Raw genomic sequence first — 14,465 nt, 5'->3', positions numbered from 1 at the left:
GAACCCAGCACATTTATCACAGCTATTATTAATTTTAGGAACTGTGGATGGACAAAAGACCACGTTAGCAGATCCATGATATGCAGTGGTTAAATTGTGAAAAAAGTGCCTGGTCCCTCGTCCATTGTTCCTATGCGCGCCACTTATAACAGAACTACTACTAAACATGAAACCCTTCAAGCGGTGCGAGGATGTGGCATAACGGCCGGAGCTGCTGCCTTTGGAGCTGGGGAACCAGGTTCGAGTCCCGGCGAAGGCTCAACATCCTGTATTTCTGGGCAAATCCCTTAATCTTCCCATGCCTACAAAAAATGAATGTGTGCCAATGAAAAGCGCTCCAATCCCTTTGGTTCGAGTTTGTGCTATAAGCACCAGTGTTGACGATTAAGTGAAGAAGCTCAATATTTATCACAAACGTCTCCTGATCATGGGGCATCTTGTCTCTGCCATAAGCAGCTCTTCAAGTGCTAAAAAATTAGAGTTCTGTAAGTCTTAAATCAACTGGCCCCTTGAAATGTATTGTGAAGTTATGGAACACCATGCTCCCCCTTCTTTGGTGCCACTACTGCTATGCATGTTTGCTTACATAAACCCAGTTAAAAAATAATAGTAATCAACTGGCCCCCAGAAAAAAAACACAAGAACCAAAATAAAAAGAAACATAAAACAACAAGCATTTACAATGCAACGGTTTCGCCTTTGGAAAAGTTTGAGTTATTGGCATTGTAAATGACAACATTTGTATTTATGTGTTGGTTTTGAAAACAGATAAATAATTGGCATTGTCATTTACATTGCAAATAGCTTTAACATTTCCAAAGGCGAAACCGTTGCATTGTAAATGCTTGTTTTTACAGCTGTCGATTCTGTTTTATTGCCGTGGCAGGACCTCATCCGACCCCCCCCCCCTCCCCCCTAGAAAAGGAATGCAGTTAAAATAATATCTTTCATGTTGACAGATTTTGCGTCACAAAAGCAGGTGTAATGAGAACAAAATGAGAACAAAGACTTGTTTGTAGGTCTGTTTGGACAGGGCATCTGTCGAGGACCTTATATGAGCAATAAAAAAAGAGCTTTAAGAAGAACTCCTGGAAAGGGGGGGCTTAGGCTCCTCCTACACGTTCCTTTCCTCAGTTGTGGTATCTGATTGGGCAGGGACTTAGGCTCCTCCTACACGTTCCTTTCCTCAGCTGTGGTATCTGATTGGGCAGGGGCTTAGGCTCCTCCTACACGTTCCTTTTCTCAGCTGTGGTATTTGATTGGGCAGGGACTTAGGCTCCTCCTACACGTTCCTTTCCTCAGCTGTGGTATTTGATTGGGCAGGGGCTTAGGCTCCTCCTACACGTTCCTTTCCTCAGCTGTGGTATTTGATTGGGCAGGGACTTAGGCTCCTCATACATGTTTCTTTCCACAGTTGTGGTATCTGATTGGGCAGGGGCTTAGGCTCCTCCTACACGTTCCTTTCCTCAGTTGTGGTACCTGATTGGGCAGGGGCTTAGGCTCCTCCTACATGTTCTTTTCCCCAGCTGTTGCATTTGATTGGGCAGGGGCTGTGTGCTTCAGCTTGTATTACATGTTATGCCTTGTTGGAAAGCTTATGCTCAGTACATTAAACCTGAACAGGTTATGGTGACAATCCAATGATGCTGTTTGTCAGATGCCAGATCCCTTGTTATGAAAAGTTGCAACGCAGGCAAAAGGCCTGCCTTATTGTGAAAAGCATGTGTTCAAGTCACAAGGCCTGTAAGGGTGGATTGTTATCAGAACAAAAGTGGTATCTTGCAGCTTACTGCATTGATTATGGCAACAAGTAAATATTTAAGGCTGTAGCCCTGTATGGTTCATTGAGGAACGTTTTATCAGATGCCAGAGGTTTGACTTATGATGAAAAGTTACAGGAAAAACAATAGTTTTGACGTTTCTATAGTGCAAAACATGTTAAAGTCAAGAGGCCTGTGAAGGTGGGTTGCTATTACACTTTGGTAAAGGCTGTAGATCGGTGTTTTGCGATACGGCATCTCACAGATCATTGTAGTAGGCACGGATATGAGTGTTTGTATCCTTCTTATAAGCATTCTGCGTCGATTGTTTCTATAGTGATCATCTTTGTTGAAGCCTCTTAGGAGGACTTGAATATTATTTTCTCAGCTCTAGGTTTGTACATGTTTGTAATGTTATGACTGTTGCCTGTAGGAAAGCCTATGCTGAGTATGCTGCACCAGATTTGCTTCTTTTGACAAGCTAATGACAAAAGCTGTCGGCATGATTGGTTCATTGGGAAAAGTTTTGTTCAATGGTTTGGGTCCGAATCTGTTTGTTATGAAAGGCAACCTTATGGTTGCTTTGTGGGAAAGCTTAGGCTTCATATAGTATAACAGATTTCTTTTATTTCATCGTGACACACTTATAATAAAGGCAGCAGGCCTGATTGTTTCATTGGGAAATGTTGTCAGATCCATAGATTTGATCTGTTTATTATTAAAAACTACAACAAAGCCAGAAGGCCTAACATTGCTTTTAAAGAAGTTGATGTTCAAGCCAATAGGTCTTTAAGTGTATATCATTATTACACTGCGTTCAAGCATATAGCCAGGTATTTTGGCACCTGGAATCGCACAGAATACTATTGTAGGCTAGGGGTTTTTGGTCTTGGTGACTCATTCTGACAAACTCTTGAAGTAGAAGCTCTATTGGCTCTATTTATGGCAAGTTGATGTCGAGCTTAAGGTTTAAACATCTTCTGAATATGGAATGTAATTAGGTTTGATTTTATACTTCTGAGTGAACCTCCCCTTTAAATTGCTGTGTATTTGATTATATGCTTTTATGATTTGCCTGATGAATCGAATAAATCCTTGCGATGATGACACCTACTTGGGTTCTATTGTTTTAGAATTTTATATTCTTAACCATTGTAAGTGCGCATTTGCATCTCCCCTATCTCGGTGAATAGTGTTGAGCTGCCCACACTAGAAAAAAATAGGGTTAATCCATTTGACATTACGGAGCCGACTTCTATGGACTTTTTTTCCTGAGGTTTCTGTCCCTTTTGTTTTGGTCTTAGTATTGTGGTAGCACTTTGGCAATCGATGTATCATGATTGTAATTGTTTTAAGTACTCACATTGTCATGAGTTGTAATTCCTGGCTATCATTTTCCTATGTATTTATCATGCCTTTGCAGTGTGCACTTTTATAGTTCATTGAGGTGTTTGGTTGGTTGACAGTGCCAGAAACACAGTGGCAGCTCGTCCTTCAGATGTAGCTCCTCTCTCTTTATTTTGTCTCAGTTTGTTTTTATTACACTGTTAGTGAATAATGAACATTATTCGCCATTAGTGTCATAAAAAAACGGAGTACAAATAGCTGGATTATGGCATTCCCTGGTAACTGAGGTAAGTAAAATAAAAACAAAAATGCTTTTACATCTGTGCGTGTTTGCGGGTGAGTGTGTGTAAGTGTGAATGTGTGTGTGTGTGTGTGTGTACATAAGCATGTGTGTGAGGGAACTTGAAGGTCAGAAGGTGTGTGATGTCACTTCAGCTACCGCTGGCATGTTGGTGAATTGACGTCCATGAAGGCCTGGGCTGGTTATTGCAACGAGTCAATGATAAAATATCCTCTGCGCGTCTGATCTGTTTAGTATCAAAGATTCAGACCAGGATGTAGGCCCGACATTTATTGTATGAGACATATGTTAAAGGCACTAAGGCTTTAAGGGTAGGTTTGTTATTACACTATGTCAAAAGATGTACGCAGGACTTTTGTTACATTGAATCTATCAATTACTCCAGTAGGACAGTGTGTTGATGTTTGTTACCCCACTCTGACAAGGCCTGGGAGTAGAGGATTTGTACTTGAGAACCCTTGTTAGGCCTCCCAGGACTGGTTATATATTGTAATTTGATACATGTTTATAATTCTATGCATAGCATATAGTAGTTAGTTTATTAAAGTACTTTAAGCTCGAGCCTGACCGCTTTAGCTCTCTGTCAGGATCATGCAATAAAGAGATTCATAAAAACGACTTAAACATATGTACAGATGGAGGAGCTTAGAGTCCGCCCTCTTCAGCCAATGGTCTGTTTGAGTGTCATTCACACTCATTTCCATCCCTAAGAGCATAGAGCGGGGGGCAGCCCACTCCAGCCACTGGCTCTGTAGCCCTCTCAGTGATGACGTGCTGCCTGATTCAATGTATTCATCTGCTTGGATTAGAGTGTGCTTCCTTGCCAGGGCTAGTGAATCATCCACTTTAGTTTTGCATGTTCTCCTTTTATAGCTCCCCCTTTTTTTTCTCTTTTTTAATGTATTTATTTATGGTTTTGGGAGTGACAGGCAGCTCGCTAGAAAATGCTACTGGGCCACTAGATTAATTCGGTACTCCTGTCATCTGCAAGGCACCACATCCTTTGGGACCACTGTGTGAGAAACAGTGGCCCCAAAGGATGTGGTCACCACACAGCCATCTTGGACATGTCAGCTGTCTTGGATCTTGTATATCAATTAAACACTCTTCAATTACAAGATGGGTGCTTAATGCTATGTTTTCTTTCTTATTCACACTTGCAAGCTGATGCCAGCCACGTGTATACAGTAGCTTTTATTTTTTTCAACTTTCATTTCAAATTGACCTTGCACGTGCCCATTACACGTGTCTGTATGTTTTAGTGTGGGTGAATGTAAGAATGAATCAGTCGGTGGACGAATGGATGCATGAGAACAAGAATGAGTGAGAGTTTATTTATGATGATGTATTTTATACCTACACTCACCAGTAACTCAAGAGGCTTGAAAACATGTTGAGGTGTGCACAGATTAATACAATAGAAAGGAGGTATGCAATTAAAGAAGAAGCATTGGCAAAGGCAACTGGTCTGGCTTTTTGTATGGCAGGAGTGTTTTGTAATACTTGGGCTGATGTGTGTGCTGGCCCAGATATCTTAGAAACAAAATCTCCTATTGAAGTAACATCTTGGGCTACAACCACGTGGAAGCTCAGACTAGTGCCCTCTATTGAACAGATTGCATTATTGGAGTTACGGTGTGCCATTAAAGAAGAGTGTTTTGAAAAGGAGACAGAAGATGATGTCTGTGTTGTAAGTGGTGAAGCTAAAAGTCACAATCCTGCTATGGATTACTCAATTTAGGGGGTAGATACTTCTATACTCCTTGGTAGTCTATACGTCCCATAAGAGGGCATTTGCCCAGGCCACAAGAGAGGCTCCTCCGCCTGACCAGGAGTCCAAGAAAATTGACTACGCAGGTATTGCTTGTGGCGACCAGACACTGGCCTCCTCTCCAGGTATAATCCATACCACTGGGATATCAGATCCGCTCGGCATCAAAGTCAAATCATGCACCCAGATCCAAAACAGCTGACCTCACGATTTGGCACCAGAGTTTGGTTACTTCACTCTCCGGTGGAACGCATGGTTATCCTGCGGGAAGCATGCATGCTACTACTCGTGCATGCTATGCCACAAACTGGAAAAAGTGAAGGCATTACTGCTTTTCTAAACAGTTAGATGCATTTAGAGTTTCCATACAGGACATTGTTTCTTCCCTCCAAGACTTACACAAGGCAGTCCTTGTCTACACTTCTACATGTTTACAATTAAAAGCATTTGCAGTGTAACTCCAATACAGATAACAGTCCTCCCAGGTTAGAATCCCAGCCATTAAAGCCCTCTTAGAGGGTCTAAAGAGGGTAATACTTCCAAAGATTCCACTGGCAGCTGCCTGGAACCTCAGTGTAGTTCTCAAATGATCGATGTGACCTCCTCCTTTTGAACCACTAAACTTCAGTGAGTACTCCTGCCCCCCCCCAGCCAAAGAGACCACACCCTTCCCTCTCAACAGCTCTGAGACAAACTTCCCAACCACTTCCACAACACGATTGCCGCTATCCACAAAAACTTTGAACCACAGCCAGCCGTCCCCGACAACCCCACACCCAACACAGCTGCCATCCTACAACTCTCCAGATGGGACCAACTCATCACACCTACCACCGCCACCCTAACAAAATCCATCCACTCTCAAGCACCCGCGACCGCTACTCACACAATATTTTCAACCATGGAAACAGCAAAATCGGCCCCCAGCTCACCACCATACTGAACACCTTGATCAATTCCAGCACTTTCCCAGAAGATTGGAATCACGCAGAGGACTGCCACTCCTCAAGAAGCCATCTGTAGGTACCACCAATCTCCAGAACTACTGCCCAATCTCCCTCCTCCCCTCCAAGCCAAAGCCCTGGAGAATGCCATCAACAAACAACTGACCAGCCACCTGGAAAGACACAATCTTCTTGATGCATGCCAGTCGGGCTTGCTTCAGAGCCAATCACAGCACCGAGACATATGAACTCTACTTGACGGAGGTCAGACAGCCGCCCTCATCCTCCTAGCCCTCTCCGCATCCTTCAACACCGTCTCCAACCACAGCCTTATCCAAAGACTCCGCCAGATCGGAATCATGGGTAACACACTCAAGTTGATAGTCTTTCCACACAGCATGTACCTAGAAAGTCTGACTGCCCCCTGTTCACCTCGCCCCCCCAAACACATCATCTGCGGAGTACCACAAGGCTCTTCCTTGAGCCCCACCCTCTTCAATATCTACATGGCCCCACTTGCAGACATCATGAGATCACATCACATCAGCATCGTCTCTGATGCCGACACCACCCAGCTTATCCTTTCACTATCAGCGAACCCCACTCGGACAAAAGGCAATTTCCACACATTCATTCAGAATTTCGCAACATGGATGAGCCATAGCTGCCTCAAGTTAAACACTGACAAGACCGAAGTTCTGGAATTCAGCCTTTGGAATGACTCCTAGTTGCCCTTAGATCTCAGACCCACCCCCCTAACCAAAGACCATGTGTGCAACCCAGGCATCATACTGGACAACAAACTCGCAATTAAAGGCCAGGTAAACACTGTCGCCTCTGCCTGCTTCCACATGACCCACCTACTCCGCGAGATCTTCAGATGGCTCCCCACAAGCACAAGGAAAACAGTCACACAAGCCCTCATCGCCAGTCGACTCGACTACGGCAACGCACTCTATACAGCCGCATGCACTAAGCTCATGCAAAGACTTCAAATCATCCAGAACACCGCAGCCAAACTCATCCTTGACCTTACCACAAGTTCTCACATCTCTAACCATCTAAAGGACCTCCACTTGCTCCCTGTACAAAAGAGATGCCACTTCAAACTCCTCACCCATGCATACGTTATGTTATGTTATGTTATATGAATCTTGTAAACCTGTAGCAGAAAACACAACAAGGAAAATAAAAGGACCAGAAATCATAAGAAAAGAGCGTATCTAAAGAGCAAAAAGCCAAGTTTTAAGGCCCTTCCTGAAAGCCAGCAGATTGGAGGTACTACGCAGTGCCACAGGCAGAGTGTTCCAGAGCTGTGGTGCCAACAGCCTGAAAGACCGCCCCCCAATGCGTGCCCTTTTTACTTGAGGGACCACGGCAAGGAACAGAGACTCGGATCTCAGGGATCGGGCAGGACAGTAGAAGGCTAGCCTCTTTTGGAGATATTTCGCTCCAGAAGCGTGAAGAGCCTTGTGGGCCAAGGTCAAGGCCTTAAAAACTATCCGCTTCCGGATAGGCAGCCAATGAAGTGACTGCAGGAGGCCCGAGGTTCTAACTCGCCCGTAGAGGCCAAAAATGGCCCGTGCTGCCGAGTTCTGGACCACCTGCAGCCGTTGCAAGAGATACTCCGGCAAGCCGAGATAAAGGACATTGGAATAGTCCAGTCTCGAGCCAATTAAGGCCTGAACCGTGATCTTCCTATGATCTTCCGGGAGCAGAGGAAGAAACTTGCGGAGCATCCTGAGGAGGCCAAAGCATGTACCCGTTAGGCCAGGATCTGTGATCTCAATGTCAGGCCATTATCGATCTTGATCCCCAGAATCTTGGCTAGCTGGGAGGAGCCTGCTGGAGGAAACATGTTGACAGGCCACCATTCCTGCCAATCTGGGTCCGACCGGCAGCCGAAGAAGAGTACCTCAGATTTATCTGAGTTGCACTTGAGGCTGTTAAGCTGGAACCAGTTAAAAACAGCCCCAAGGCACCCGCGGATACTCTCTCCGTCAAAATCTGCTCCTTTCCCACATGTAAAGAGGCGCTGGGCATCATCGGGCCCCAAACAACTCCGTCAGTGCCGCCAGAGGGGTCATGAAGATGTTAAAAAGAGTTGGGCTCAACACTGAGGCCTGCGGGACTCCAACTCCCAATGGCCGCATCACGGCAGAGCAAGGAGAGGCCCAGACCGTTTGTCGGCGGCCAGCCAAAAAAGATCTAAACCAGCTGAGCACCGTCCCCCTCAGACAGATCTCATGAAGTCTGGCGAGGAGACCCTCATGGGGGACGGTGTCAAAAACCGCCGACAGGTCAAGCATCACAAGCATAGCTTTGCCTCCTGAATCCAGTACCTCCTTGATTGCCTCCAACACTTCCAAAAGCGCGGTTTCGGTGCTTAAGTTGGTACAGAAGCCGGATTGGGTGGAATGTAGCAAATTGTGGGATTCTAGAAAGTTGGAGAGCACAATATGCACATGCTTCTCCAAGATCTTAGCAAAAGCAGGCAGGAGAGAGATGGGCCTGTACTTGGCCAGAGCCTCAGGATCTAAACCAGGCTTCTTGAGTAGAGGAATGATCATCGCCTGCTTCTAGGCCTGCGGGACCACCCCCCCACTCAAAGAAAGATTCAGAATGGGATTCACCAAAGGATTAATTACTTCCGCCACTTTCGCCAAAAATTTGGCAGGGCACGGGTCAAGAGGCGATCCAGATTTAAGTTTGGCCATAAGTTCCAGAGACTAGGAAACTGAGAGTGGCAGAAAGTCTGCCAAAACCGGATCCGAACAAGCTGTTAAATCAGACCCACCCTCAGTGCTGGGAGATAATCCAGCCGCCCTCAGGGGGAAAGAGTCCTGGATTGATTTTATCTTGGTGGTGAAAAAGTTGGCAAGGGCACTTACCCACGGCTCAGAAGGAGCTGCCTGGGTCGAATTAGTACGTGGGGCCGTAAATTCCCTCACGATAGTAAAAATCTCTTTGCACGAGTTGGAGGCAGTCTCAATCCTCTTTGCAAAATAACCTTTTTTTTCAAGGAGGATATCACGATGGTAAGCTTTGACAGGCGTCCTGTAAGCAAGTCTGGCCGCAGAATCATACTGTGAGCGCCAGGCCCTCTCTGCCACCTTGCACTGCCGTCGCAATGCCACCTGTGCTTCAGTAAACCAAGGGGCAGAAACCCGTTTGGCTGTTTTTCGGGGGGCCATCACAGGGGCAAGATCGTCCAGCCTGTCCGTCAGCCACGCTTGCAGAGACTCTAAATCCCTTTCCAGGTCTCCTGTCATAGGACAGGGATGATCCAGACATGCCTGTGCCAGCATTTGCGGAGTCACCCAATGATACGCCCTAGGTGCTTGACACGGCTGCCGAAGAGCAGCACTAGATGTTTTTTTGCCTCAACACATGAAAGGCACTCCACAGCATCAGCCCCACTACTTGAACCACCTTCTGAATTTTCACCTTCCCATGAGAAACCTCCGCTCCGCACGCCTCACCCTCACAAGAACCCCACGAATATGCTGCACCCACACAGGAGAAGGTTTCTTCTCCCATCTCACCACCAGATCCTGGAACTTCCTCCCTCTCCACCTACGCACCGCCCCAATACTAACCACCTTCAGGAAGGAGCTCAAAACCTGACTCTTCGACCCACACATCTCACCAGTGTCTGGATATTCCCCAGGGAGATTGGCAGCACTAAGCAAGTATTGATTGATTGGAAGGTCACTTTTTAAATCAAAGTCACCTCCTTCAGATGCATTTGCAAGAATTAGGCTCTTACAGTTCAAGAACCCCTTTTTCAGGTTCTTAAAGATAAGACCACGCTTCATACCAACACCGGATTTATGCCCAAAGTTGTTTCACCTTTCCACATGAACCAAACCATTTAGTTCCCCATTTTTTCCCTCAACTAAAGTCTGTAGCAGAAAGAGCCCTTCATGCTCTGGAAGTTAAGCAAGCACATATGTACTACATTGACTGTACTAAGCAATTTAGAATGTCTACTCAACTTTGCTAGCCCCCACAGGGGCTCTGTAATCACTAACTCTGACATTGGCAGGATGAGTTGGTTAAGTGTATACAAACTTGCTATGCTGAGGCTTATCACACACTCCCCGTGCCCCTTAGAGCCCACTCTACACACAAAAAGGTTACAACACTAGCCTTTTTGGGTAACAACTATTTAACAGATAGGCTGCAACGAGGTCAGTGCCACATACTTTCACCAAGCTTATTATGTTGACGTCCTTTAATGTCAGCAAGATTTGTTTGGCCAACTAGCCTTAAGAACATGTTTTTAGACATCTGCATCAACCTTTTGCTACCCACCGCTTTTGAGAGAGACAGAAGGGGGGTGGGAGCACACTGCTCCACCTCCCATCCAGTTCACCCCTTAGCATTATGGTAAATGAAGTTCACTTTGAATGCTTACTTGGTTTTTTGCTGAAGTGTTTTACCAAGGTTGGTGCAGGTTAGTGCTGTGAATCTCTAGACACATGAACTGCATTTACCAGGATGCTAAGGGGTGCACTTCGCTGGGAGGTGAAGCAGTGTGCTCCCATCCCCCTTCTGTTTAAAAAGGATCCCTTTAGCCAGTGAGCAGACAAGCTCTTGGAGATGCACCTGTGCGCCAGGGAGAGGATTGTGGCAACTTTCTCAGCAACCCCAGATGAAATTCGTTTTTATCTCTACCTATGAAGGATAATATCCAGAAACACATGTGTCTAGAGATTAACAGCTCTAACCTGCACCAACTTTGGTGAAACGCTTCAGTGAAATTTCAAGTAAGCATTCAAACTAAACTGCATTTACAGGGATGCTAAGGGGTGAACTTTGCTGGGAGGTGAAGCAGTGTGCTCCCACCCCCTTCTGCTTTTAAGAGGGACTGCTTTAAAATCTATGTAGTGCACAAAAGTGAACAGATGCCCTCTCCGTTAAAAAATACAAGCAACTGCAACAGTAGCCCCACTATACCAAGAGGGTACCCCCATTTATTCATACCCACACCAAAGAATATGCCACCGCTAAATTCATGCCTTTTTCTCATACTTCCGCTCCCAGATAAGAGTCCGGTTCTATGTGTAAAAGTCTATTCGAGCTTCAGTTCTCAGGCTTTAAATTCATTCAGTGAAGTTTATCGCTCAGAGTCCCAGATGTTTGTAAAGTGTACATGAGTGTAAAGGGCTCAGTGCAAGAGCAAGACAAATCCACCAAGCGAGAGCAGCGCAGTGCCATCAGCCAGATGTCATTTGACAACACTACCGTAGGGTGCCTGAAGAAGGCTAGGCAGTCTGTTCATATGTTTTGTGTCAACAGAAGTTATGCATGAAGTAGACTGTGTTTTACTCAAAGTTCTCAGCTGCGGGCATGACACACTGTGTCAGAATCTGCCGCTCTTTCCGCCATTTACAGCAACTAAGAGTGTACTGATTGAGTATCGGGCAAGAGAGTGGCTGGTCAGTATAATGTGGACAATGAGAACATCGTTTTAAGTCGTGAGGGGGCACTTTTTCTCAGTACTGTGACCACCACTGTAGAACACTCTTCTTCCCTCTTTATGCTAGCACCCACACTCGTAAGCTTTGAATAAAAGCTGAAGACTTATTTTTTAGCCCGGGAAGTTTGACGGACCATTGCTAAGTGACTCCGTGGGGTGGTGGGCACTCTACAATTGCAGTCACTCATCTAAACTGGCAACATTCATGTAATTATGCAGGAATGAGCGTTAGCCGGCAGAAAAGTCAACCTATTTAAAGGAACAGGGTTTGAAATGGCTTAAGACTTGAGTGTACTCTGTATTCTGCAATTTTTTTATGTTTTAAATTGGCCTTTGTAGTGCTAATGACTAGAGTAACTCATTCTCACCTGCTCTTTCTTCCAGGTTACCGCATCTACGAGATTGACGGAAACTATTCCACAAGTTCCCACATGGTGCTGGACCACGAAACCCACATCCTGAACCTAACGGAAGCGAATGCAGACAGTGCGCCGGCCCCACAATGGAAGACCCTGTACAGTGCACGAGAAGCCTTCGGCTTGAACAACTCCTTCCCAGCCGACTGGGACAACCTCCTGCAAAGCTTCCTCCGGGACGAGGCCCTTTTCCAGAAGTTTTGGTACCTCCACCACAAGGGGCACGTGCAGGAGGTGTGCGAGCAGGCCTGCAAAACATCCACACTCTGCAGGCTAAGAACTGGGCGGTCCCATGACGATGAACTCTGCAGGAAGCTGGAGAAGCAAATGGGATTTCAGCTGAGCCTGAGCACCTGGAAGCCGAAGAAATACTGCTGAGCTTTGCAGCAAGCAGAGATTGAGCTCCCTGTTACTAACATGGTAGATCACCACTGGTCAGTTCACGCCATGGTCCGCTTCGTCATGGTCCGAGCTGAACACACTGTGTGACTGTTCAGGGAAAACCCTATTGACTGCTGTAGATCATCCCAGGGAGAATTTGCAGATATTCTGAAACATTCCTTCCTCTGTATTTCCCTAGCAGTTCTCTTCTGCTCTCTGAATCAGACCTCAGATCCATGATCACCTTCTACAGTGGGCACCAATACGGAACCTTCTCCGGGTGAAGCATGCTTGTAGTCTCTGAAGGAGGATGGTTCACATCCTTTGCTCTTTGCAGCACCAGGCACACCCAGAATGAAATGATTTCTGTAGCGGTCCCTCACCCTGTGGCTACTGCTTCCCCGACTGGTACAGCCGAAGCGTCAGTAACTGAGCGCGTGCACAGAGTGGAGTACGGCCTATGACGGGACATCACCTTGGGGAATCTCAAACTAGAAGTGGTAACATGAAATAACCAATGATCTGTGAGAAAGACAATCACCCCACAGAGGTCTCTCCCTACTCCTTCTCTACCCTTGAGTCACTACTCCTTGCCATAAACTACGCTTTCCCACCCTTCCTGTCTGTAGTCACAACTGAGGTGGCTAATGACCACTCTAGTATTTCTTTACGTGTCAATCGATTCTACAGCCTGGTGGCTTCTTAGCCATTTTGCTTTCGAATAGAGTCCTTGAATCCACTCTCTATTGCTTCGCAATATCAAATTCACTCTCTTAGAGCGTGAACTAGAAGAAGTAAAAGGCCTTCAGTATTTATCTAAACGATGGTTCAGAACCATGGTCTCTCATTATGCTTTGTATCATAAAGATTAATTTATAATAATGACAGAGATTCTAATGAAATATAATTTCATTTGATCTGCGTGCAAAACATGCTTTGATTTATTTAAATCTTTTGTTAATGTTTTTTGTTGCAAATTGCTTCTGTTAATATATATACATTGCTTAATTTATGCCATCTTCAGGATTAAAAAAACAAAAACAAAAGTGTTGGTGGTCACAGTCCAAATTGTTTGTTTGATATAACTGTGCAATGATGTTTGTCCGAGTGCCATTTCTCCCACAAGGCTTCTTCACAATCTTGAAATTAGTCTCATCGCAGAATGGAATGTTCAGGTAGTTATCTCATCTGGAAGCAATTCATTTGGGGGGGGGGGTCTCTGAAGATCTCGAATTGTGTGCCTCAAGCATTTGGAGAACACCTATAAAGTGGCGACCCCGCTGACCCTACCAGGTAGTATTCCAGGAAGCGCGGTCTCCACGAAAAGTGGCCTGATGTTGGTGTATAGTGGAGTTTGCTGTGCTCCAATCAGCAGGAAGCAGCCTGTTGCAGTAACTTTAAATCTCTGTCTTCTTGAGCCAGTACTACACATGCAACCAAGACTGCAAAATACTTCCCACTACACCAAGCTCACAATGTTTAACTCCTTTCATTGGTTTGTCGATGGTACAAACGCGCATATTATCAGTGAGCAGAGGATTTCAGAAATAAAGCTTTTGGCTAACCAGAAAGTGGATTCTACAATGTATTTGTCGGTATCATTTCTGGAGGCCTGCACAAGGCTGCATCTCAAGCGTGCACAGTAGGACTTGAGCACCCTCAAGAATGTTGGCTCAACAGATGCTACTCGCCCCCAAGTGTTCACTAGAGCAGCACTTCACGTGGACCTTTGACACAATCTTTGAGTAGGTGACACGGTTGTGTGCTTTCTTGAGAAGATAAGTTGTGCCTTTTGTGATTTCATTTATCTTGTGTTTAGTGATGTGCGTTTAATGATGGCATCACAGGAGATTTTGGGAAGTTGTATTTATTTACAGTGGATAGTAGAAACACTGCACACAAAGGCATGGTTACACAGGACCAGGACGTTGTTGGTGCCCTTGACCTGGACACACTTCTTGTTGTTACTCATGAACTGGGCACGTGTATTGTTCATAGTTAGGAGACAGACCCAAATATCATTGGAGTTTATGAGCAGAACGCACACGTTGTTGGTACTC

At 45.5% G+C, this 14,465-nt stretch overlaps 1 protein-coding gene across 4 annotated transcripts in view; it reads left to right on the top strand.

Moving 5' to 3' along the window:
* Positions 1 to 13,453, top strand: part of SMPD1 (sphingomyelin phosphodiesterase 1) — a 68,423-nt gene extending 54,970 nt beyond the window's left edge. For all 4 annotated transcript variants that reach the window (XM_086933717.1, XM_086933718.1, XM_086933720.1 and 1 more), the window contains exon 7: positions 11,993 to 13,453. In XM_086933717.1, coding sequence (XP_086789843.1) covers positions 11,993 to 12,402 — 410 coding nt within the window. In that variant the 3' untranslated portion in view covers positions 12,403 to 13,453. The remainder of the gene's footprint in view (positions 1 to 11,992) is intronic.
* The last annotated feature ends 1,012 nt before the right edge of the window (positions 13,454 to 14,465 follow it).

Source organism: Lissotriton vulgaris, chromosome 8, assembly GCF_964263255.1.
Source record: "Lissotriton vulgaris chromosome 8, aLisVul1.2, whole genome shotgun sequence".
In the NCBI taxonomy this organism is placed as follows: domain Eukaryota; kingdom Metazoa; phylum Chordata; class Amphibia; order Caudata; family Salamandridae; genus Lissotriton; species Lissotriton vulgaris.
The sequence above is the reverse complement of the archived record's forward strand: the minus strand, read 5'-3'. Positions and strand labels throughout refer to the sequence as shown.